The sequence below is a fragment of the Euprymna scolopes genome, chromosome 37 (genome assembly GCF_053919585.1).
Source record: "Euprymna scolopes isolate OS-2025 chromosome 37, ASM5391958v1, whole genome shotgun sequence".
Lineage (NCBI taxonomy): Eukaryota > Metazoa > Mollusca > Cephalopoda > Sepiida > Sepiolidae > Euprymna > Euprymna scolopes.
In genome coordinates this window covers 47,881,537-47,908,575 of record NC_136518.1, presented here as the reverse complement: position 1 = coordinate 47,908,575, position 27,039 = coordinate 47,881,537, and the positions used below count along the sequence as shown (strand labels likewise).

The window sequence follows — 27,039 nt, the reverse complement described above, 5'->3', positions numbered from 1 at the left end:
AGTCATGATCTCGAGTGTTGAGTAATTTTTAATAACAAAGATGGCGGCGAAGAATCAATGCAGTCACGGTTCAATCATTTCAAAATGGAGGTTGACAGCAAACTGAATTGAATCTAAAATTCGATATTTTTATAATAAAGTTAGCGGCTTCCGATTGGTTGATTGTCCTAACTGTAAGTTATAAGTAAGATTGTCGAAATTGGTGTTATACCCTCATTTAAAATCAAAAACATTTTAAAACAAGTCTACAGGGTGAGGTAGGCTCCAAAATGGTGTATATTCTCTCTTGATTATCCAACATTATCTGTAGACTGGAATGAAATATGCCACAATTTAAAACATCTGATGAACTTGATTATATACATGTCTACAAGGTAAGTTGTTTTTTCCAAAACAACATCTTCTGTCGGTCGCTCACTTCATTGCGAGTTTCTTCTACTGTTCCGATAGCAAATATCATTCTTCAAAAGTGAGAGAAAAGCATGTGCGTAATCACAGATGTCATGACCTTTGTTCAGTCTTTAGAAACAATAAATACACCCTGTAAAGGTGGCCGTGCATGTAATTGTTAAACAAGCGTTGTGTAATTTCAACCACACCTCTCTTAAATCGGCACTGCTTGAATCCAGTGGCATGGAGAAGTCCAGATGACTGGAAACAGTGCTAAGATAAATGGCAATTTAACAATAGCTATTAGGCCTCAATCAATAAATAGTCCTCAAATTTTCAGTTTCTTTGGTGTATTTTAAAGAGTTTTTAGGGGGGGGGGGTATAATATGGGTGCAACTTCCAACTTGAAAATTCAAATATGTCAAATTTACACTGAATTCGATCCATAATCATTAGACACCAATTTTGCAAGATTTTTTTAATCTCAGTTTCTTATTTAAACCCCTCAAGATTTTATACGTTTTCTAGAATCAAAATCATATAATGTATTTTGTTCAAAATTAAATATTCTAGACACAAGGTTTAGTATAATTATATCTTGAATTTAATCTCTGTAAGGAGACGTGAAAGTGGTGCAACACTGTTCATGTTGGGGAATTAATTTTATCCGTTTTGGGACGGGTACTCTTTTAGTATATATGAGAAGATCCTAATATTTTTCCCAAATCCAATACAATTACCGATTCCATACTAAATTCCCGGTTCCAATACAATTACCAATTCCGATTCTTTATAAATCTCTAAATATTTAACTGTAGAACTGTTATTTTTTCCTCGATTAATGTAAAAACATGTGTTATATGTGCATGTATTTTCTCAAACGTAAAAACACTTGTAGGTATGATCTATAAATTTTTGTTTTACTGGTAATTTAAAATCAATAAATTTAATAATAATAAATTTAAAATCAATAAATTTAGTAATAATAAATTTAAAATCAATAAATTTAATAATAATAAATTTAAAATCAATAAATTTAAAATCAATAAATTTAATAATAATAAATTTAAAATCAATAGATTTAAAATCAATAAATTTAATAATAATACATTTAAAATCAATAAATTTAAAATCAATAAATTTAAAATCAATAAATTTAATAATAATAAATTTAAAATCAATAAATTTAAAATCAATAAATTTAATAATAATAAATTTAAAATCAATAAATTTAATAATAATAAATTTAAAATCAATAAATTTAAAATCAATAAATTTAAAATCAATAAATTTAATAATAATAAATTTAAAATCAATAAATTTAATAATAATAAATATTTATCATTTTATTATTACTATCAGCAGTAGAAGATTTTGTTTTAAACAAAATCAAATAAAAAAAAACATAATTAAAGGAATCGTTTTTGACATTGGAAAATAGGCACAATTTTTTTCAATTCTGATACCGATTCCATACACCCAAAAGTTCTGATTTTTCCAATTTTGATTTATTGTCCCTATATATTTATATACATGTGTTCATTTGTAGCTGTAACCTATATGTGTTCATATATGTATTGTTTATATCTTTTTAATTTCTAACCTAAACACACATACTTTAATTCAGATTCGTTGTTGAGGGTTCTTCATTTGTCCAATCCCTCGCTCTGGGCTCTGTCCAGTTTTGCGGATTTGTCAAACATGCTGAACTTCCCCCATTGGCATCAGAGATTAACGAACCTCGTCCCAAGATCTTGTACACCGATGAGAAAGGCAAAATACACTTGGATGTCCTCTCACTGGCTGCGGGTATGTTTCACACTTTCTTTGCTTGTTTCGCAAGTTTCATTTTATCCACTTTATGGCATATCAACCTTTTTATGCTTATTTAATGCCAACATTAAAAAATTTTAATTGTACACAATGAGTTGAATGCAAATTGGTATTTTGATCAAGTTTAGAAGAGGGAGGGTGGGGTTTTCAGTTATGTATTTGGATAATGATGCAGAGTGTGAGATCTGTCGTGATGAATCAGAACCTTTGCGTAGTATTCAATTATGCACAAATACCCTTGGGATAGGTATGAATGCATAATTCATCTCTTTTAATAAACTTGTATTTAATGAATTATTAGAAAACAAATGTGACCTGTTAGATCGTCTGTTAAGCCTGGATTAGATTGTTTGAATCAAGCAAAGGTGGTTTGCATAATCGGTTAAATATAAAGACAAAATCCTAAATTAGTTTCTTTCTGCTCATTATATCTTGCTCACCTCTCTTTCTCTCTGTCTTTCTATGTTAAGCAATATTATTTTTACTTTAACTATTACAATCTCTTTAGTTTTCCCCTTTTTTTATTGGGATGAATGAATAGAAATGTATTTTTTATAAAAACTAATGAGTAATAAACTGATAGAGTGGAAAGTCATGACATGCCCTCAGAATAGATTACTCAGTCTATAAAAGATGCTAACAAGCAGTAATTAGCGAGGAGTAAATAAATATGACATTTAAGATACCATTCAAGTGTAAGTATCTGATTTGTTACAATTTTATACAATATAAATTGTTACAATTTTATACAATATAAGTTGTTACAATTTTATACAATATAAATTGTTACAATTTTATACAATATAAATTGTTACAATTTTAAACCTGTTATAAGTAAATTCTGTGTGTTGACCATCATTTAATCTGAATTAATTTATACTGAATATATTCCTCCAGGCATATATCATAAACAAAACAAAGAATTAAGTAAAGCATCTGGTAAAATATGTGTTTTCATAAACTGAGCTTTCAGCACATTTTTTTTTTTTTTTGCGGTATAAACACAAATGTTTACAATAAATATTACGATTTTATTTATTCATTTTAATAATTTTGTCTTTGCTTTTTATTTCAGGTCTCCCTCACTTTGCAAGTGGATTTGCCCGAAACTGGGGTCGAGACACTTTTATTGCTATCAGAGGAGATCTGCTTTTGACTGGAAGATTTGAGGATGCCAGGTGAGTTCACTTTCTCAAACATATCACTTATGAAAGAAATGTTTGTTTATCAGTATAAAGTCAAGTAGAGTGCTATACTAAAAACTAACGCCAATACAAGGTGGTGCACAAACCTAATCGCAACACAAGGAGTTGTTCAAACCTAAGGGCATTACAAGGATGTGCTTAATCTTTACAGCAACACAAAGAGGTGCTCAGACCAAATCGCAACACAAGGAGACACCCAAACGTAACAGCAACACAAGGAAGTGCGAAAACATAATAGCGACACAAGGAGGCAATAAATAGGAACTATTTCACTCGGATATTTTCCAGTTTTTGACTAAAGATCATAGCAAAGTATCTGTTTCGTCCTCGATTAGAGGAGACAAAATGTTTTCCATAAACTGTGGCAGTTTTTATTCTTGTTCTGATCCAGAGTCACATTTTTGGGAACTGTATTTACCTCTACAGTAAAAACCCACCTTCTGTCTAAATCTGCCTTCATGAGAAGAATAGTAAAGTTGGACGTTATTGCATTATTCCTTTGTTTGTGTCTTCATGCACTGAGTATGAACTTCTTTTCTTTGCAGGTATCTAATTCTTGCATATGGTGGCTGTTTGCGCCATGGCTTGATTCCAAATCTCCTTTTGGAAGGTGAGGGTGCACGCTTCAACTGCCGAGATGCCTTCTGGTGGTGGATGCAATGCATCCAAGATTACTGTAAATTGGCTCCAAATGGACACAAAATTCTTGATGACAAGGTCGCCCGGATCTATCCTGATGACCACTGTGCTGCTAAGATCACTGACCCTCTTGTAAGTAAAACATCAACTCTTTCATTTTTGTTCTCTTCAAGATTATTTATAGATATGATTCGTGATTATATGTTATACATTTGTTTATCAATCTGTATCATATATATATATAATTTTCTTTCTTTTATAATAAGCTCTACTCTCTATTGCATATTGAGCTTTTTTAATTTGATTGGGATTAAATTTTCTATATATAAATACTGGTATTTATATTTGATTTAAGTTTATTATTGCTTATATCAGGTAAACACTACATCCTTTTGATTTCATTTCTTATATATATATATATATATATATATATATATATATATATATATATATATATATATATATATATATATATAACAAGTTGATATGTATTTATAAAAATGAACCAGTATTTTTCCAAAAGTGCTTAATACAAGGTAGAGCTTTATAAATATTGTATATTTGGTATATGAACATTTAATTTGACATGTAATTGCAATTTACATATACAGATGCTAATGTTTCATGCGTATGCAATCATCAGTGCAGGAATTACTGCTGGTTGTGGAACTTAAACCCAATCAAGAAAGCCAAACTTGGCTTTTTGGGCTAACCCTTTTCCCTTTGGCCATTGGCAATTAACCTTTAAATAAAAGTAAATTTAGGTACTTATAAAGCTATATAAGTGGGTTTATATTATAAGTGACAGCCATAAGAGCATTCAAACAAACATAACATTTAGAATGGTATATATATATATATATATATATATATATATATATATATATATATACATTTCTGGATTTGGTATAAAGCCACACAAGGATAAGAGTTACTGAGAGTTTCAGTTGGATTATAGAACACTATTATACAAGAATTGGGAACTTTTATTAATACATAGGGCAACTCTACAGATATTTGTTGACTTGAAAATGATCAGGTTGTAGCCTAGGGATTTATTCTTATAACATGCTTCATAGATTAAAAGTTTGTGGAAATAAACTCTGTTCATGTAAATTCTGTTTGGTTTTAGGTGCACAGAAGAAAAATGTAAACTCTTTTCTAGTGTTGATAGAAAATTGAGTCCTTCCTGAGTGTTGGTAGAAAATTGAGTCCTTCCTGAGTGTTGGTAGAAAATTGAGTCCTTCCTGAGAAGATTTTATGGAATAGGTGGAGACTAGAGCTTGAAGCTCAGTACAATGCCTACCATGGAAATGCCGGTAGAGTAGGGAAAGATTAACATCTCTTTTAAAAGAAAGGAGCTGCAGGGAAAAGAAGAGATCATTTCTCACTAGATTGTAAAGCAGATTTTGTGTTCTCTCTCAAGTCATGAAAGTGTGCTCTGAGCTGCACCTCTCTAGATGTATTTAGTGGTGTCTTATGTGTATGGACTGCAAGAGACAAGTTCTGTGAGTTTGTTTCCGTCTTAACTATTCATTCTAACTTGTTGATTAGGGTCACGTTTGTAGTGTTATGTCACATGTAAGTGAATGCTGAGCTTTTGCTTGCTCGGTCTTTTTGAAAATGCAGAACAATGATATAACTATGGTTCTGTGGATTTGTAGTTTGCACCTTGAAAACAGAGTTAGTATTGACTCCTTGCTATCAACACTGAAGAATGAATCGGTCGAAGTAATGTAAACCATGTTTTGATGCTGTAGCTAATCAATTGAGGTATAGGTTGTTTAAACAGTTACATTTAATTTAGCTTAAATTTGCAGGTTTTGAAAAAAAATGATGAGTGAGGACTTTCTTTTTGGCAGCACTGTATGTATATATATATATATATATACATTTTAGCGTAATGATTAGAAGCCTTGACTGTCATACGGGTGGTCGGGTTTCGATCCTGGTTTGAGGTAGTTGCCTGTCTAGCTGCACTGATGAGCTGTGATACAGCAAAACAGTACTGTATGTGGATTGCTCTCTATCTTGGGTTGAGCATATTGCGAAGTGATACACAAATTATCATTAGCATATTAAGCGATGCTCTTTGTATAAACAAATTGACCCTTAGGTGTTTGGATGATGTCAAAACATTGTTAATTACTTACCCGTGCAGCAGCAGCTGTTTAGCGTAATGGTTAGAAGCCTTGACTGTCATACGGGCCGTCGGGTTTCGATCCTGGCTTGAGGTAGTTGTCTGTCTAGCCGCACTAATGAGCTGTGATACAGCGAAACAGTACTATATGTGGATGACTTTGGTAAAATATGTATAAATATATATTTGGTAAAATATGTATATATTAGGTATATATATATTTGATAAAATACATATATATATATATATATATATATATATATATATATATATATATATGGTATATGTATATATTTGGTAATATATATATATATTTGGTAAAATATATATATATTGGTATATATATATATATATATTTGGTGAAATATATATGTATGTGCGTGTGTGTGTATGTGTGTCATTTTGATAAAATGTTTTTTCAAATATATTTCACTCTTTGTGTATACCAGTCCTTTTTACTTAGAAGCTCAATGTATGTTAAATATAATAACAGAGCACATATAAAAGAATAATATAGTTACATTCCAAGATGTAAATTTTTTTTTCATGCAAAACAGCTACTCCTGCATGTTAAAATTTCAGTACATTTTTACAGATCCATTTTTTTTTTTATGTAGAAACAAAACAGTTATTATTATGTCAATACCGTCTCTTTTCAGTGCATATACTCTTCAGAAAAATTAGAAATCCTTTGCTTGGATAGAAAAAAATGCATGACGATATAATGCTGCAAGAAGAAAAAAAAAGTTTATAGAAGACTCAACATACAGACTAGGTATATAGGTTTTGAAATAAGAAGAGGGAGAACTGCCGACTGTCAACAGGACGGTTCTAGGTTCAGTCCTTGGCTTGGGAGAGATGCTAGTCTAGCAGCAGTGATGAGTTGTGATACAACGAAACAGGACTGTATGTCGATGACTACAAATATATATATATATATATATATATATATATATATATTTCCCCAAAACCTCTGACCTTGATGGAGGGGAGACTAAAACTTGCTGCTATAGTTTCAAATGATCTGAAATAACAGCAAGGGGAGACTTGATTCCAAATATTTCTCATATCTTCCCACTTTTGGAAATAGGGTACGATTATGAATATCTCCAGTATCAAATAATCCTTATACACTGTGAAATTTACTTTATGTATGAAAACTAAAGAGGGGAGATATAACATATGAGAAATATTTGGAATCAAGTCTCCCATTGCTGTTATTTCAGATCATTTGAAACCATACCATCAAGTTTTAGTCTTCCCTCCATCAAAGCCAGAAGTTTTGGGGAAATATCAGATATTTTGTAATTCATACGCAAAACTAGGAAAACAAATGACTGATTAAAACATTTTATGTCTGTAAAAAAGTGACAAAAATAGGCTCTGGATGATGGATGATCCTCTTAATGTGTGATCTTAATGGCAAATGTCACATATCCTACTACACAATTCAGGTCATTACCTTTCCAATGAACCTTCATCTGTTAAATTCTGATCAATAATCGCTGAGATTTAAAATTGCTAGAAAAGGTGGTATCTCTCTCTCTCTCTATCTATCTATCTATCTATATATATACACTGGTAGCCAAATTGAATATTGAAATGCTCATATCTTTGGTTCTGTAGAACGAGACTACAGGAAAATTGTCAGGCTTTTTGGAGATTATAATACCATTCTATGGTTAACATTTTATGACAATTGGTAAAAAAAGAACCTATATTTTCAAACCAATAAAATCTGCCTAAATCTGCTTACACTTGTATATATAGGGTCCTGCAGGCCAGCTTTAGTTTTGCTACTTCGGTTGTCTCCTCTGTGGCCTTGCCAGACCACTAATATACTAATTGGAATAGACCACCACATTTATATTTGCCCTCTATCGCACCCACAACAGCGGGGTTACTATCTTTAAGAGTATATCTGAGAAAATTGACCACATCCTGTCTGCTAATCCTTCGGCTAACATTCACATTTGCGGTGACTTCAATGTCCATAATGTGGAATGGCTGCCCCACTCAAATAAGACAGATGATGAGGGGAGGTTCTGTCATGATTTTGCCATCGCCTATGACCTCACTCAGATTGTTCACGAACCCACCCGTGTGTCCACTACTACCAGTCAGTATACAAGCTTTCTAGACGTTTTTCTCACAACTTCCCTTGAGCTATGTTCATGTTCCGTTCTATCTCCCCTGGGATCCTCTAACCATTCTGTTGTATCAGTTAAGATAAAAATGAAATGTAATAAGTCTTCAGACTCTCCACCATACTATATATCGATACTCTATGGCTGACTAGGATAGCTTCCGTACATTCATATCTGATCTACCTCTGCATTCCATGTTTAAAAAGGATGTGTCCTCTATAGTATTAGACCTGACCAAATGGTTAATTTTAGGCATAGACCGATTCATACCATCCAAAAAATTCCAACAAAAACCTAACAGCCAGCCATGGTTCTCCTCAGAATGTGCTGCTGCCATCGCGCACAGAAATCACTTTTTTCATTGTTACCAATGTAACAGATGTACTGAGACTAAAGCTGCTTTCAGGACTGCCAGCAACCACTGTAAAAGAGTAATAAAAAATGCAAGAGAACTATATGCTCAGTCCGTTAAATCCAAAGTAGCTGAGCAGCGGCTTGGTTCCCACCAGTTTTGGCAAATTGCAAACAGGATACTGAACAGAAGCGTGCGTTCTATTCCAACCATCATCAATGGACCTGACGTCATCTCGTCAGCATTAGACAAGGCCAAACTATTTGCCAAGAACTTTGCAGCTAATTCTACCCTATGCGACGAAGGCCATCAACTCCCCATATTTCCACCTATAACAGACAACACACTATGCAACATACAAATATCTGTGCGTGAGGTCGCCAAGCTAATCAAGAACCTTGATTCCAGTAAAGCAACTGGCCCTGACGGCATTCCAGTTATAGTATTGAAAAAGCTCCAAACAGAACTTACTTACAAAACTGGAAAACCTTGTCAGTATACCCTGTATTTAAGAATTCAGGTGATAAGTGATCTCCCTCTCAGTACAGACCAATAAGTCTCCTGTGTGTCATGAGTAAGCTGCTGGAATCCATAGTAAATAAAGAAGTAGTCAACCACCTCAGCAGAAATAAACTTCTTAGTGACATGCAATATGGTTTCCGTTCTGCTAGATCTACAGCAAATGTGCTAAGGCTTCCTTTCTAGGGCAATTGCTCTTGACATATCAAAAGCTTTCGATAAGGTATGGCATAAAGGTTTACTTCACAAGATTTCCAGCTACAGTATAACTGGAAATGTTTTCTCAATTATTAAATCATTTCTCTCTGATAGGCTCATAAGAGTAGTGGTTGATGGGCAGAAATCAGAGGCCCACAGTATTAATGCTGGAGTCCCTCAGGGGTCCATCTTGGGCCCAACTCTCTTCCTGAGCTACATCAATGATCTCCCAAAACACATACTTAAATCATTCATTGACATCTATGCTGATGACACGACCATCTATGGCAACACATCAAAGGCCGTAAATGACAAAGTTCTCTCTGATTCTCTCTCTTCTGAACTTGAGCGCATGGTACAGTGGGAGAAGAGGTGGCTGGTTACTTTTAATGCATCTAAAACCAAGCTTCTATCTTTACGTCATCAATGCTCTGATCCCCATCTGGCATCAATTGAAATGGATGGCTCTCGTCTTGGGGAGGCTCCATGTTTTGACAAGTTTCTGGGTTTGACCTTTACTCCTGATCTAAAATGGAACACGCACATCAAGTCTGTTGCCCAGGTTGTTGGGAAAATGGTGGGATACTTCTATCGCTCCAGAAGATATCTCACTACTGATGCAATTCTCTATCTGTATAAAAGACAAGTACGTCCAAGGATGGAGTACTGCTGCCACACTGGGCTGGAGCTACTTAAAACAGCCTATCCTGCCTTGACAGAGTACAAAATAGACTTTGTGGCTTAGTGGGGGATGCCCTTTTCTCTTCCCTTCAACCTCTCTCCCACAGAAAAGATGTTGTGAGCCTGTCTTTGTTTTACCGTTATTTCCATGGAAAGTGGTCGTCTGAGCTCCAATCTCTGGTCCTCCCCCCCTCACCAATCTTTCACGGAAAACACTCGTCTAGCTGAAACCACTGTCAGTAATTTTCCCCATTCTTTATCTGTGCCTAAATCAAAACGTAGATTCCATGAACAAAGCTTCTTTCTTAGAAGTGCATGCCTGTGGAACTCTGTTCCGTTTGCCTGTTTCCCACCTGACTAAAACTTGGATGTCTTCAAGTCCAACATAAACAAATTCCTGATGAACCGCCCCCTTAAGTAAGACACTTTATCAAATCTCCAATACTAACGATTACTACGATACTATCCCATTGATTACTGTACACGCAATAACCCTCATCCCTGAGTAGCTGCTGGGCCTTGATAAGTGGTGACTTCCATGTAAAAAATAAAAAAAAATAAGAAGTTATCCAAGTTAGTATTCAAATATATATGTAAATAACACAAAGTTCTTTAAGATAGCTCAATAGTGTAATACTAGAGCTATAAATATTTTTATAATGTACCCCTTCACCAGGAGCAGACACACATTTTTATGTTCATTTAAAAAAATGATAGTTTTATTTGCAAAATCCACATACAATTGTTTTGGCCTATTGCTGGTATTTAAATATGTAATAGTACTGAGTTATCATTGTACCTGCTAAACAACGCAAACTATACAATATTATTATTTTTTTATTGGAATTCTTTGAGATGAGTAATTTGTATATTCATTTATTTATTTGTGGACTGTTATCCTCATCTTCATAGATGTCGCTGTTTTTACCACGTTTTGGCCAACTCATCCTCTTGCCTTCTCCGGGTGATTAATCGCAATGGGATAGGATTGCTGAGTCTCTTAACTGTATTCCTAGTAATTACTGCCTTCCATAGTAATTACTGCCTTCCATAGTTGTTTTTGTCTCACCACGTTTTTGGTCAACTAATCCTCTGGCCTGCTTTAGGTAGAATTGAAACAGCTATCTATATTGTGGTACAGTGGAAAGAGGCGTTGAATTTGTATGGTTCCAGGTGAACATTGTTTGAAGATAACGGTTTCAATCCTACTCAAAGCAGGCCAGAGCAATAGTTATCCAAAAATGTGCAGAAACAACAACAACAACTATGGAAGGCAGTAGTTACTGGGAATACAGTTAAGACTCAGCATTCCTATCTTGTCACGATTAACCACCTGAAGAAGGCCAGAGGATGAGTTGGCCGTAACGTGGTGGAACAGCAACAACTATGAAGATGAGGGTAACAGTCCATAAATAAATAAATAAATATAAATAATATATTAATAATTTTTTTATACCTACAGACACTAGTGTTTCATGTTTTCACAATCGTCAGTGTAGGAAGTGACAATTACTGCTGGTCAAAGGATTCGAACCTACCATGAAGTCACCTTTGACTCCATTAGCAAGGAACTAAACCCCATCATGGAATGAAGGGAAATTTTAGCATTAATCAAGCTTAATGTTAATTCAAACGATCTATAATGATTAAGTGACAGGAAGTTGTGATCTCGTAACAAGGCCAGTTGACCGACTCTTTTCATTTCCCAGACTGATCAACTTCTAAGAATTTATTTCTTTAAGGAGCAAAATAATTATAAATCATAAATAACTGTTTTATACATATTTTACCCTTATTAACCCGAAAAAAGGCACATTGCTACTGAGACGTAAGGAATACTATTATGGACTATGTCTACAAGGACATTTTAAGTAGGGAATTGAGCAGCGAGACGTTTGTTTGCAATACATTTAAATTTATACATGTTAGTAGAGGATTATTATTCATTTTGTTGTAATGCATGTGATGTTACTATGTATATCTTTACTACACGTGAATAACACACCCTAAATAATACAATCAAAAATGAATAACACAATCAAGAAAGTAGGAAACTGAGAGGGGATTATAAATTCTAACAGTTCAAGGGAAGATACTATTGAAGTATAAAGCTTTCTAGCACCTAGAGGCCTTTACATTAAAAGTGTAGGATTTTGCTGTTTGACTAGTCTTGGATATTTATGCCCAAGGAGCATAAGTGCTACAAGTTTGTCAGAGCACATAAAAGTACTTGCGAAACAAACATAGGGATGCAATATTGTCGGGATGGGATAAGGATTAGTGCTTGTTTGACAGTGCAAGATCTATCAGACTAGAGACTTTTTTTTAAATTGTGTCTAATAGGGATAGATGCACCAGTCTAGCATAAATGAATTGTGGTTTTATAGATATATAGGGTACGAACATACTCTTATTCACCCCAAACACATTACCACTGTTTCTTATAAAATGTATACATTAAATTTATCATTTCTATTGATATATTTATTTATTTAGGCAGTATTTTTTCTCTCAGGATTCATTGTCAGGGATAAATTAAAAAATATATATATACATGCATATAAATTGTTTAAAGCCAGTTGGATTAATTTATCTCTGATGAATCCTGAAGGATTGGAAAGTACTAGGACTTATGATAAATATGATGATTACATCAGCCAGTTCCTGCCTGAAATGAAGACTGTTATTCGGAAGTTGGAAAGGATCGAAAATAGAATCAATAGACAAAAAACATCTATTTTATTTAATGAAATATATATATATATATATATATATATATATAGTGAATAAATGACAAAGCTATATTCCAAAATCCATGATGTTGACCATCTCATAATTTATTCTTTTAATTCAGTTGACATTTACAATTCTTGACAGTATCTGTTTTGTAGTGCAAAATCAATCACTTAATTATTACATCAATCAGTGAATCTATTATGCCCTTAACTCCTCAGGAGAAATAGCAACAATCGATCCGCCGAAGGAAATAATGTCAACTGAATTAAAGGAATAAATTATAAGATGGTCAATGTCATGAATTTTGGAATATAGTTTTTTTTTGTCATTTATTCACTATATTGCTCTGTAATTACATTGAGTTTCTTAAATAAGGATTGGTATATATTATAAGAAAATATATTTCTACAGATATATATATATATATATATATATATATATATATATATATATATATATATATATATATAAAATGTTTTTTGTTATGATTGATCACTTTTCCAGAGGATTTCTTTTAATTTGTTATTGCAGATTATGCCTCTAAAGGATGTCATGCAGGAAGGCATGGAGAAACATGGCAAAGGTGTTAGCTTCCGTGAAAGAAATGCAGGTCCCCAAATAGATAACCACATGTCAGATGAAGGTAAGGCTTATTTATCAACCATATAATTGCAACCTACAACAATGTGTGCGTGTGTGTGTGCGTGTTTTATTATATAACACTGGGAAGGAATTTTGGTGGTTTTCCAAAATTCTCCCAATATTAAAAAACAAAAATGCAGAATTTTTATGATGTATGCACCCGTGACAGGATGAAGTGATCATATTTTAAAAAATCATATAAATTAATCAAGTAGTTTTATTTCTATAAAGAAAATCATTTTAAAACAACTTGAAGTGATTAATGGGAAATCATAGGCAGTACGATGTTGATTTTTCAAGTTTGGATTATTGTTGAATCATTTCCCTTCGTCTCTTCACGATGGCAGCATGAGACAGTCCCTTCTCGCTTACTTATAAAAATGATTTTCTTAGAAATAAAACTACTTGATCAATTTATGTGATTTTTAGAATGTGACATTTTTGTTCCATCATATGGTACATACATCATAGAGATTTTTAAAACAAGTTTTTGTTTTTGGATATAGAGGAAATTGTAAACAAGAACTGGAATTTTTGTTACAAGTAGAACAAAAGTAATTTACAATTGATATGCATTGCATGAAGACAAATGATGTGAGAATGATACAATTGATGTCAAATGTGAATCTTAAAGACGGGCTTAAATCGGATGACCTCAGAGGAAGATGAACAGTGTAGGGAGATGTGTGCAGAACAGGAGACTTTGATGGTATGGTCACATTGAAAGAATGGGTGAAAGTTACTGGCTTAGTAGATGTATAACAATTGAGGTACCAAGATCCGTTGGCAGGAAGAGGTTACAGAAATAAAAGAAAGAAATGATAAGGATGGATTTGAGAGAAAGCGAAATAAATTAAGACCTAACCAGAGATAGGTACCTTTGGAAATCACATTTTTAAAAACTGTTTAACACATGCCAGCATGTAAAACAGACGTTTAATTAAACTATGATGATAATATTATTGAATTAATTTGGAATATTACAATAATATCAGACCGTCTCTATTTACACTGAACATCTACAGAATGCCAACATCAATATATTACATATGAATGCGTCGCCTGTGGAATTTCCACAGGTCCCGCTAGTATATATTAATGCCTCACTATATTATTGAATTAGTTTGGAATTATTTTGGAGATGAGTAAATTGTATAATTTTTTATTTAACTATTTGGACTATTATCTTCATCTTCTATTTGTTTTTCATGACGTTTCGGCCAATTATTCCTCTGGCCTTCGTCAGGTTAATCGTGACGGGATAGGAATTCGACATTTCTATTCCGTTGCAGTTAACCTGACGAAGGCTAGAGAAATCATTGGTCGAAACTTTGTGAAAACAACAACTGGAAGATGAGGATAATAGTCCAAATAATTAAAGAAAAAAATATGATAATGTTTCAATGTTTTTATTTCCATTTCTTCCAATTCTTTCACCTACTTCATGTTAATAATAACATTGGTATCAACAATAATTAATATAAGTCATAAAATTTGTGAAAGGCTAAAGAGTTTGTTAGGAATGTATCCTTGTGATACATCAGTTTTGGGCACTGTAGATTTTGAGTTTATTTATTTAGTTTCTCTATTTTTGCAGTTGTTCAAAGAAAGGAGCTTAGTCTTAGTAGCATTAAATGTTATCGCCCGATTCCACTGTAGTCGTTTTCTGGGGTTTATGTGGCAGAAATCACAAACTATAAAGATGTATGTCTTTTGTGACTAAAGCTGTCAAGCATTGATGTAGAGAGAGAAAAAGACTGGCTTTATTTTATATATAAAACTAGCAGGGAGACCTGATGTTGCCCTGAATGAAATAAGTAGCAATAAATGTTCCACACTTCCAATACTTTTATTATCATCGAAATCAGCAGAATTACCCATTTTTCAATCAAACCAGTTGATTGCTTGCTCTAATCAGGGACCTACTCATTGCACTGAGAAGAAGCTTCACATGCCTTCCCAAGTGATACATTGTAGACTATATTGCACTGTAGAGAACATACTGTTGATTTTATGAAATTGTTTTTATATAATGGCTTGCATTAAAGTTTAAAATACAAAATTTATGCATCATAATTCAAGTGTGTTCTAAACAGAAACGTTCATTTTGAACATGCCTTTGTCATATCAAAGAATCTACTATTTATTTTATATGCCGGACCCTTCTACTTGTGTGGTGATAAAACTTTTAAAATGCACTTGTGATGTTAGGCTGTATAAGGGTGTTTACTTTGGTCAAAATCGAACTATTCCTTCTTTAATCAGATTTTTTTTGATCATCAATTTTTGATACTTATTGGAGGCATTCTGATACAAAACCTATCTAAGAACACTGCCAGACACATAAGTACATTTGTGTGAAATTCAAAAGAGTCAGCCAAGACGTTTTAGAGTCCGTAGGAAACAAACTCACATACATATAAAATGCCTTCTATATAAATAAAAGACAAAATGGCTACAAGCGGTTTTGTATGTCCAAGAAAGACTTTTTTCGCAGTGCTTCTTGACAACGTTACTATTTTGGAGAACTTTCCTTGTACTCCCTAGATTGTAATTTTGACTGACTTTTAAAAAATTCCCTCTATTCCGTCCTTTTGAGTGTTTGTTTGTCTCTTTTGTATAAATAAAACTAAACTGATCAAAGCAAATGCAGCCGCCTGGCTTTCCTGTCAGGGATGGCTTGAAGGCAATTAGCTTTGATCAATGTGGGGGAAACCCTTCATATCAGACAATTGCTATTCATTTGGACACTTCCAGAGTTCCCCCTTTTTGGGGGAAGCTGGTTTTCCCCAACATCAAGAGGAATCAAATAAATAAAACGGGCAGAAAGCTTAACTGTTCTTCAGCCAGCTATAAAAGCAAGGTTCATTTCTGTGCGTGTGTGATTCTTAACTTATTTGTGCAAGTCAACTTTTTGATTGACATCGCTAAATTTGAACGCTTTACACTTCCTGTTGCGTCATAGAGTAGCAGTAAGATGTCGGGTTTTCTTTCACTTTCTTTTCCGCCTTCGCGTTATGGGTTCAAGCCTGCCTGCCCACTACCACTTTTTTTTTTGTACTCAGTACAAACCTCCAAACACCCAGGAAACGCCAGTCACCCACACTAGTTTATATATAAGTAGAGATAAAGATACAAACTGTCTTTTGATTGGCTGTAATTTTTTTAAATTCATTTTTTTTTTTCGTTTAGGCTTTAATGTTAGCTTTGGTGTCGACTGGAAGACTGGCTTTGTATATGGTGGCAACAAACACAACTGCGGAACGTGGATGGACATGATGGGCAGCTCCGAAAAGGCGGGTACACGAGGAAAGCCATCCACACCCAGGTAAAACAGACATTTTGGCCTTTTCAGCTAGGAACAAAGTGTAGTATCTGTTCTGATACTACACTGTATTTGTTTTTGTTTTGACACTGCCACCTAGCGGAAACAAATCCACTTTTTATTTTCACAACCGAGAAATTAGTTATGTGCATGTGTGTAAAACAAAATAATTACAACTTTTTTTCACTTCCTTGAGTAATTTCATGTTAAGAACAGCTTTCAGAATGGACACACCCAACCTCCCTATGTTAAGAACAGCTTTTGAAATAAACACCCCATTTTGCGGGGAGGGGGATGAAGAAATATTTCCCCAAAATTTAACTGTGATATTCGTTGTCAGCATACCCACCCACTAATACTATTAAAAAAATGGGAGGGGCCGGTAGTGTCAGTCGCAGAGAAGTAGATTTGTTTATTGCGTGTGCGTACAAACATGGCAGCCATGCAGTGCATAATGTAGGCCTTTATATCTCGAAAACTATTTGTCTCCGCAAACTTTAAATGAGATTTTTTTATTCAGCATAGTGGAAAACCTACAAAAGTCGTCATTTGAAAGAAAATTGTGGAGGTGGACCTAATGTAAAAATTTACTGGACAATCTAGTTTTGTAGAATATCATTCCTACCAAATTTCACATTCTTTGGTCTAATAGCCTAAAAGTCATTTGCTTCCAGTAACTACTTAATTAACTGCCCCTCTTTCTCTTACCGTTTCTCCACTTTCCTAAAAAATAGAAATCTGGAAAAACATTTTCTTCTTTTTTACTAATAAGTCATCATTTATCAAGGCCAACTCGAGAATAAAAGTAAAAAAGATTTTAAGTTGGATGATGAACACCACCACAAAATGATTAGAAACAATGGGCATAATGGACAGTAGATTACTTAAGAAATTTGCACGTTATATCTGGATCACACAAGGCTAGAGGTAGTGCAGCAATGCCACCTCAGGAGAATAATGAAAATCGGCTGGAATGATTATCTGACAAAAGTGGAAGTTGTAAAAAGATGAAATATGGACAGCATATAAGCAGTGCTTGCAACCACATAACTGCGTTTGACTGGTCATGTTGTAAGAATGGTGGATGACAGGTTCTCGAAAATGCTCCCCTATGTAGAGTGAGACAATGACAACAGAAGAATGAGGGAGTAAAAGTGCGGATATAGTTAAACGCCACCTAAAGGAAATGACCATTGATATCCCAAACTAAGAGACACAAGCAAGTGACTAAGAGAGTTGGTGCAGCAATCTATACAGAAGGAAGGTAGTGATTGAGAATAGGAGAGAGGTCGCAGCCCAGCAGAGACACTTGTGAAGGCACAATCTCAGAGGCTTCACGTGTGCTACCTGCAGAAAGCATGTTCCACACCAGGAGAGGAGAGCTTCAACACCAGTGAGTAATGCATCAGGCCTTTGTCTAGTCATCTTTAGACATGAAGGACTGTTAAGAATGGAATGAAACTTGAGAAAAGGTGATGATCCCAAAGGACATCTGAACAAGTATTTGTTTACTTTAGACTTGAAGATGACTATATTGTGGTTGGTTGAGAAGAAATATTGCCTTGGTTGTTGTCTACTACCCAACCAGTGCAACTTGAAAGATCTTGCAATGTTCAATGACATTGCAAAGGAGTGCATTAAAAAGTGGAAAACTGCATGCTTCAAAGGTGCGCCAAAAAAAAAAAGTATGGAGAGGTTTTAAAAAACTGACTTTTCAAATTAACCTATCTCTGGTCAGGTATTTATTCATCACTCAATCACTCACATCTGTTCTTACCATTTTTCCTCAACTGTTCTACATCTATTAGTCAAAGCATTCACGTTCGTTCTTTCAATGTAACCAAACCAGCAAGGTCTGCTGTTCTGCACGCATCTTCCTCTTCCTCTGAGATCACCAAATTAAATCCTGTCTAAAATGCACATTACACATCCATCATATCATTCTCAAATCATTTCTCTCCATGCAACACATGTCCTCAAACCTCACTGGTTAGGTTTCACTTCTATACATCATCACACTGTGCACACATGAAGTAACGCTCTGCTGATTAGTAATGACACAAATTCCTTGAACTTACTCCATCCCTCTTAACTCATGCAATTTCATCATTACCAGTTGCTCTCTGCGTTTGAATGGTATCATGAAGGTAGCAAAACTTTAGGACAATATTAATAGCATTGCTGTTAAAATATACTTTTTTCCGGATCCAAGTTCTCATCCGACTATTATTTCACACTTTTTGTACACATGAAGTCACCAGAACTAAGCCTGTCTTAGTCTTATGTCTTCCCCAACCATGACATGACTTTGGAAATCAAAACTATATCATCTGGGAAACGCTTTCCTTTCAAAAACAACTTTGACTGGAAAAAGGTGAAAGTGAGGGAGGGTTTCACACATGCACTTTCAATTTGGTGACATGTGCATTGTGGATGGAAGTGTTGTCTTGCAGGAAAAGGATACCTTTGCGAATCTTGCTCCAGCTCTCCATTTTGATAGCTTCTCTGTAATTGTGGTACCTTTTGCCAGGAAATCTGTCATCATTACTCTGTCCTACACTAACTGGGCTTTGGTTCCTGGATTGTAGTGGTAGACCCAGGTATCATCGTGTGTAATTAGTCTTTTGAAAAACTTTGACTCATCTTTTTAGAACATCTTCAAATTTATCCTGAAGCACTCAACCTGTTCTCACTTCTGGAAAGATGTCAGCAATCTGGAAATCCATCTGGCAGACACCTTCTTATGCACATGCAAAACGTCATGAATGAATTTCTATAGACGCTGTGTTAATCTTGACCCCTTGGGATATTTTGGTGAATAGTCATGTGTCAATCTTCAAAAAACGGTAGCCTCAACTTGTCTGACAGATGCCTCATCAGTGACAAAAAGGGCCACCAGATCTGAGAGTTTTTTTTTCCACAGATTTTTGACCATGTTTGAATTTACAAAGACAGTGTTTTACAAGGTCATATGATGGGACATCATTACCATTTGTTTCTTTCATTAAAAAAAAGTCTCCGGTGGTGTGCGTCATTTCAAATACAAAAATTGGATCGCTGCATGACACTTAACAGACTTCATTTCACACTTGATTCAGTTCAAACACCTGTATATCAGAAGCCATAATTAGTTCAGAGCTTTAATTTGCCACATAATCCATAGAGATATAAATCATTGCACATGCAAAATTTCAGCTAGATCAAACAACTGAAAGTGTGTTAGGGGAATTACTTATTTAATGTCCCTTATATCTGCAATATATTTCTTCAAACGTATTTATTTTTCAGTTAATCTTTCAAATGTTTTTTTTTTTTAATTTTTCAGAGATGGTTCAGCTGTCGAGATTGTTGGTTTGTGTAAGTCTGCTGTCACTTGGCTCGACACACTATACCAGGAGAAACTCTACCCATACCAAGGAGTGGAAATCAAAGAAGGTATGTTATCTTGTTTGTTTGTTAACTCTTCCTTTTTCTTTTTCATACAAATGAGTCATCACTTATCAGGACCAAAAACAACTCAAGGATAAGGGTCAATGTGATGGGTAGATTGCCTGTTGAATGATGATAAATACTATGAGAGGATTGGAAATCTCCACACATCACCTATTCAAAACAACAGCCGACCCACAAAACAGCAATTTTTCCCCTTTGTCAGAAACATCGAATGTAAAGGACAAAATAAAGGGAAGGCAAGTGTCATAAGGTTGTCAAAAGTAAAGACAAGGTCCATTTTTTACTCTTCATGTTTAATTTGGACACGTGGCTTTCAGCTTTAAGTTTAAAAACAAACTGAATTTTATTTGTTTGAAAATTCTATCTTCCATCTTCCATAAGTGAAAACTATAAATTGATTCTCAAGAGCGAAATAAAATCAAGTCAGTTATTTTAATCTATTATCTAACTTATAAAGTTATTTTGTGAAATTTTAACAGTTGGACCTGGATAGCATTTAAGCTGACATATCAAAAAATTGATTCTGATTAACCATTTTTTTCATGTTATTGTTGTATCATATTAATGTACTTTAAAAATGTGGTCCTGCACAGACAACTGATAATATATAAACATTCTTCAATTATGACTAAAAAAAAAGATCAAAAATCAGTAGGTGGAATAACTTATATTCTTAATTGAAGGATATAAAGTGTTGTTTTCTTTACAACTAAAATTTTATTTCTTTTTTTGTATAAGTTTAAAACATACCCGACTAAATAAAAAATGAACAAACAAATAAAAATTAAAAACTAAAATAACTTTACTGCTTTTTAGGAAATACTAGGTAGCTACAACTAGTTAATAGACAAAAACAATAATCGACATATGTTTATTATCGACAAACTTTGAAAATGAGTATTTTTTTTTATTATTATTATATGCTGTTTGAATCATATACTGAGATAAACCATATAGCTGAAACTCATAATGCTATCATGTATCAAGTAAAATTTAAGAATGAAATATTTGTTTGTTATAGAAATTCACCAAGATTTTAAGAGTTTATAGCCATTGGAGTACTCCCACTAAAAATTGGACTATTTGAAAAAAAATACCAAAAACGTTTTTTTTTTTTTTCACGAAAGATTGATTCTAAAAAAAAAAAAAACCCACCAAATATCTGCCTTAATCATGGATTTTTATTTTTGAGGATTTTCTTTTTCTTTTATTCTCTGTTATTTTCCATTTTCTTTTTTTTTTTTTTTTACAATTTTTCTAGTTCTGATAATCCCAGAAAAAAACTACTTGCAAAGAATCCAACTCCAAAAGTATTTCTTTGTATTTAATACTGGAGGTATTTCTTTGTGTCTGACTCTGGGTTCTTTTTTTGATTTTTTTTTTTACTGTCTTTTGTTTTTGTCTTTCTCAGTTTTTATTTGTTTACTTTTTGCATTGTAATAACATTCTTACTTTTATTTAACCTCCTATTCACCTGCGCCCCAATGAGGGATGGATGTGGCACCATGTCGAGCTTAATGTGGGGTGCAGGCATTGTTGATCGCCACAAGACGTCATTCCTATGATTTCTTAAAACGTGATCACAAATGTTTTGGAGTTTTTGATACGAGAATGTGAATTATTCGGATTTTTTGATTAGTTATATTATTTTCTATTTTCATCTTAGTTATTTTTATGTTTCAGCTCATGTAACCTCCAACATTCTTTAGGTGCTTCTCGAACTCTGGGAACTATACAGAATTTCAAACTTAAACCGTTATTTAATCATAGGAATTACTATAGTAGTTCAGGTTAAGACGGTATTTATTGGATAAAAATCCAGAGTATTTCCACTGAGTTTATATAATAGTGCTCAATAATAAGAGCTATTTATACTTATAATAACAGATACTTGTACATGTCTGTGTGTGTATATATATATATATATATATATATATATATATATATATATATATATATATATATATATATATTAGTAAGTTATGAAAATATATATGGCAATTAAGCTACACAGAATATTCTGCATTTCATTCTCATGAGAATTTGTCAGGCTTGAAACACGGAATATTCTGTATAGCTTAATTGCCATATATATTTTCATAACTTACTACCTAGCTCTACCTATATATTGAACACTGTTGAAGCAAATACTGAAAATTTACACATATAATTATATCTTCGTAGATTAATTTATGTGATTAAATGAAGTAGTCACATATATATATTATTTACACAGATATGTTCAAGTATGTCATAAGTGTAAATAACTATTTATTATAGAGCACTATTATATATATTTATGGCATAATCATGTTGACACATCGGTTCTCGTTAGATCACCAAAGTTAAACAATGTTGAGTCTGGTCAGTACCAGATGGGTGACCAATTTGGGAATTCCAAGTGCTGTATGTAGGAGGAGGTCAACACCTCCCTGCAAGAGTTGCAAAAACCTAACATCGTCTTCTCCCTTAATAGAGATATACATGCGTCTGGGGACCGCTTGTGAATTTCGTACTCCCATGGATACATATCTGTGTATCGCATCTAGAGATCAAGAGATTCACTTTTCTGTTTCATTTTATTTCAGTTGAAGTTCTCAAAAATCAAAGAGCCCCTTCCTAGGGGCTAACGCTTTATATGAGATATATAGATATTTGAATATTCCATTAAATCCCCTTTACCGCCCAAACATTTAGTAAAGCAGTTCAGAATATTAATTTTCCTCCTCTCAATTAATCATTTAAATATCTTATAGCAAATCTTTCTTGTAATCTCTTGGTTTCACTGAATTCCAAGACAAGAATTCATCTAGTCTGTTGGAGTATCCAGCTAAGTGCTATTATGTTATAACATCACTTGAAGAGGACGCACCATTACTGATATAAGCCACTGTGGGTTAACCACAAGATCTTATTTGGGCTGTGAATACTATATGATTTTTGACATTTAGTCGGGGTTTATTTGTAGGAAAAAGTGTTCTCATGCCAGGTTGTCCTGACAAGTTCCTGTACAGAGAGACCTTAGACACTCATGGACAGTATCTACTAGGCATTCAAATTATCACCATATATATGTATGTATGATGCATGTATGTAATAACTAGCTGGTAGCCCGGCATTTACCGGTTGTACAATATGCTTAAACATGATATTTTAATTCATGCAGAGTGTGTATGTATTATTATTAATCCTCTATTGAATATTGTATGTTTCAATGAATAATTTGCCCGATTCGGGACCTATGAGGGAGGAACTCTCACACACACACACACACACACACGCAAAGTGACTTTTATATAAGAGTGGAGATACTACACATTTATGAAAAAAAGAATAGGTTTAAAACTTCCAAAATCGTTCACATGGATTGATAGCACAACGGATAATGGTGTTGATTAACAATCAGGTCTAAGTGACCGTCTTCTGACAGTTGAAAGTTCAATCCTGACTACAATTGATAATAGATAAGAATAACATCATTAACACTTCTAACAGATTATGATTGAGAGAACAAGAACAGTCTACCCCCTGTGGATTAACTAAATGGTTTATTTTGAAATTCTGTATAGTTTCACAAGTTTGATATGATTCACCTGGTTGTTACATCGGGTGAAACGTGAAAATAACACTTAAGATGAGAATAGTATTAGCTTGGTACAAAAATAATGTTGTTTTTTGACTTGAAGTCAAACATCAAAAAAACATTATTTTTGAACCAATCTAATAGTACGAATAATCCAAATCATATATCTTCATGTATGTCTTTTACATGTTTTCATGAATATTTCTTTCATCATAAAAAGGTAAAAATCTCACTTTGATAGATTTGTTGGTGCAAGTGCTCTTTAACTCCACAGAAGTATTTTTTGTTTTCGTTTTCAGAAGAGTGATATTAAAGGGAAGTCCAGAACTAAGGGTTTTTTTTTTAATATATATATATTTCAAAATGACTCACTCTTCTTATATTTTATTTCATTTCTTATTTTATTTCATTAAAAAAAATTAATAACTTTTTAAAAGATATAAAAAAAATGCATTCCATCCATTTTATATTCTAAACTGAATGTTATATTTTATTTGTGCATTATAAAAAAATATTTCAAAAATAATTATTTTGAAATATAGAATTTTACAATTATTTATAAATTTAAAAAATAATTCATTATTTGAAGTATTGTTGCTAAATTAAGAATAAATAAAAATTAAATGCTAACTTTTATTTTATTTTTATTATATTAAAAAAACATTAAAATAATCATATTTAACTGTTGCATTTGACATCTTTTTTTACAATTTAAATTAATTCAATAAATGCTTTTTTCTGTTACTTTATTGAATTTGTTTTGAATTATCAGTAAAGTTTAGCTAAAAAAGCAATAATTTTGGATTGTCTTCCCTTTTCACTAGTATCACTCTTCTAAAAATAGAAACAAAAAATATTCTGACAAATTAAGGTGTAATTGTATTGATTCGTATTGTATTTTCTCTCATATGTGGAGATTTTAATCAAGCATGCCTTTTGATTGTTACAAAATCACTGGATGTTTTAAAGCGTTCATGGAAATACAAGTCATCTAACAGTTTATAGCGTGGTAAATTTCATTCGGGTCCATAATATTGCTTTCCGAAAAAGCATTTCAGAAAGTGACATGTTACAAATCTATCTCTCGTCTTCATCCTGTGCAAATCTTTTTATTTTTCTAAAATCAAAAAGTATTATCCATACCTGTCTTTAAAAAAATTTTTTTTTCATTACTCACCTGTCTCTCTTGTTCTTCTGAAAATATCTACCCTGTGGCCGTCCCAACAATGGGTCTGGTGTTTCAACCTTGATATTAAAACAAGCAAAATTTCCCTTTTGTTCCCAGATGCCGAATCAGGAAATCAAAGTGAGTAAGATTCTCATCTCGTAATCACATCGGATACAAACTAACATTCATTTGCAGAAACACTATAGCTTCGACGAAAAATGACTGCTCGTTCATCCTTGTGGTTCCAAAAATATTCAATCTTTTCTCTTTGGAAATCAGAAGTCTTAAATATACACTTACTGGTACAAAGTTTTAAAATCTAACATATAAAATTATTTTGTTGGATCTTCAAAATCAGACACAAATAACATTTAAGCTGACAAACCAAACTTTACTTCTGACTAGCCAATTTGTATTTGTTATTGCTGTAATTTTTTATTGGCAATACTTTGCTGCAATTCATTTTAAAAATTACATAGTCCGATCTATTAGGTGGGCATGAAAGTTTTTGCGGAATTTTTAATTTTGATTTCAAATGATGTATTTTTAAATAAGTTTCCATTATAATACCTTTACTTTATATATCATTTTAAAGAGCGTTTTTTGCTCTACCTAATCGTTTAAATTACAATCATTTTAAAATAATTATGTTTTCTTTTCAGAATGTTGAATACAAATAAGCAAATTCACACAATTTTCTTATTTCAATTCAAGCTAGGCCGAAAAGCTGCTGAAACAGCTCGTGATATCAATGAAGCCTTTGGCCCATGAGCCACTACTGAATGCACAGCATGATGATAGTTTAAGAAATTGTGTGGTGGCGATGAAAGTCTTAAAGGTAATGCGCATAGTGTTGGCTATCGGATGTTGTCAACGATCAATTAAGAGCGTTAGTCGAAGCCAATCCATGCACAAGTGTTCGAGAACTTGCTTCTGAATTATACGTAATGTATACAATGATTTCCAAGGACTTGAGAGAGATTGGAAAGACAAAAAAAACTTGATAAATGGGTGGCCCATGAATTGAATAACAACCAAAAGAAATACTATTATGAATTGTCATCTTCCCTTCTTTTTCGCAACAAGAACGACTCGTGACTTGCGATGAAAAGTTGGTTGTTTGTGACAACCAGCAACACTCAGCTCAGTGGTTAGAAGTCAGCAAAGCTCCACGACACTTCTCGAAGCCAGAGTTGCACCAAAAGAAGGTCATGCTGACTGTTTGATGGTTTCTGACCAGCCTCATCCATTACAGTGGTGAAGCATTGTCAACATATGGATGAAATTCATCAGAAACTTTGACAACAACACCCAGCATTAGCCAAGAGAAAAGGATTTCCTCCACGACAATGCCAGACTGCATGTTGCTAAACCAACCCTGCAGAAGTTGAACAAATTGGGCAACGAAACTCTACCTCATCCACCATACTCTCCAGACCTCTCACCTACCAACTCACAATTTATCAAGTATTTTGACAACTTTCTGCATGAGAAATGCTTCCAAAACCTAAGCGGTATCAAAAATGCCTTCAGTGACTTAATCGCCACCGGAATACAAGATTTTTACATTACTGGCATAAATACACTTGTTTTGCATTGGCAAAAGTTTGTTGATTCTGATGGTGCTTATTTCGATCAATAAATTTTTGTTTTAGCCAAGATATGTTCATCTGAATTTAAAAGTTAAAACCGCAAGAACTTTCTTGTCAACCTGAAGATTGACTACTAATATGAAACATTCTTTTTTAATAATCACCTAAAAATTAAATGAATGTTAAAGAGGAAGGGTGAATTGAAGTATGAATTTTGCATTCTTATTTTCCTAATAATGAAAAGCTAATGAGATGAACTGGAAAAGTATTCGTTTGCATCAAAGACATTTAAAAAAAAAGTAGTTTTTCATCTATTTTTTTCTCTAATTGGTCAAGACAGATTTCAAAAATTAAATTTATTGACCAATTGAATTTTTTACTAATAAGAGTTTCTAATTATTAAAATATTTGTTATTGTTGTGCACAGAATGATAAA

At 33.3% G+C, this 27,039-nt stretch overlaps 1 protein-coding gene across 4 annotated transcripts in view; it reads left to right on the top strand.

Moving 5' to 3' along the window:
- LOC145261146 (glycogen debranching enzyme-like) overlaps positions 1-27,039 on the top strand; it is a 178,827-nt gene that overhangs the window by 109,215 nt on the left and 42,573 nt on the right. For 2 of the 4 annotated variants that reach the window (XM_080119444.1, XM_080119446.1), the window contains exons 19-25: positions 2,018-2,199; positions 3,299-3,401; positions 3,974-4,199; positions 13,372-13,483; positions 16,675-16,810; positions 20,133-20,242; positions 25,129-25,149. In XM_080119444.1, the coding sequence (XP_079975570.1) occupies positions 2,018-2,199; positions 3,299-3,401; positions 3,974-4,199; positions 13,372-13,483; positions 16,675-16,810; positions 20,133-20,242; positions 25,129-25,149 (890 nt within the window). The remainder of the gene's footprint in view (positions 1-2,017; positions 2,200-3,298; positions 3,402-3,973; positions 4,200-13,371; positions 13,484-16,674; positions 16,811-20,132; positions 20,243-25,128; positions 25,150-27,039) is intronic. The other 2 variants (XM_080119445.1, XM_080119447.1) reach the window with 1 other exon arrangement.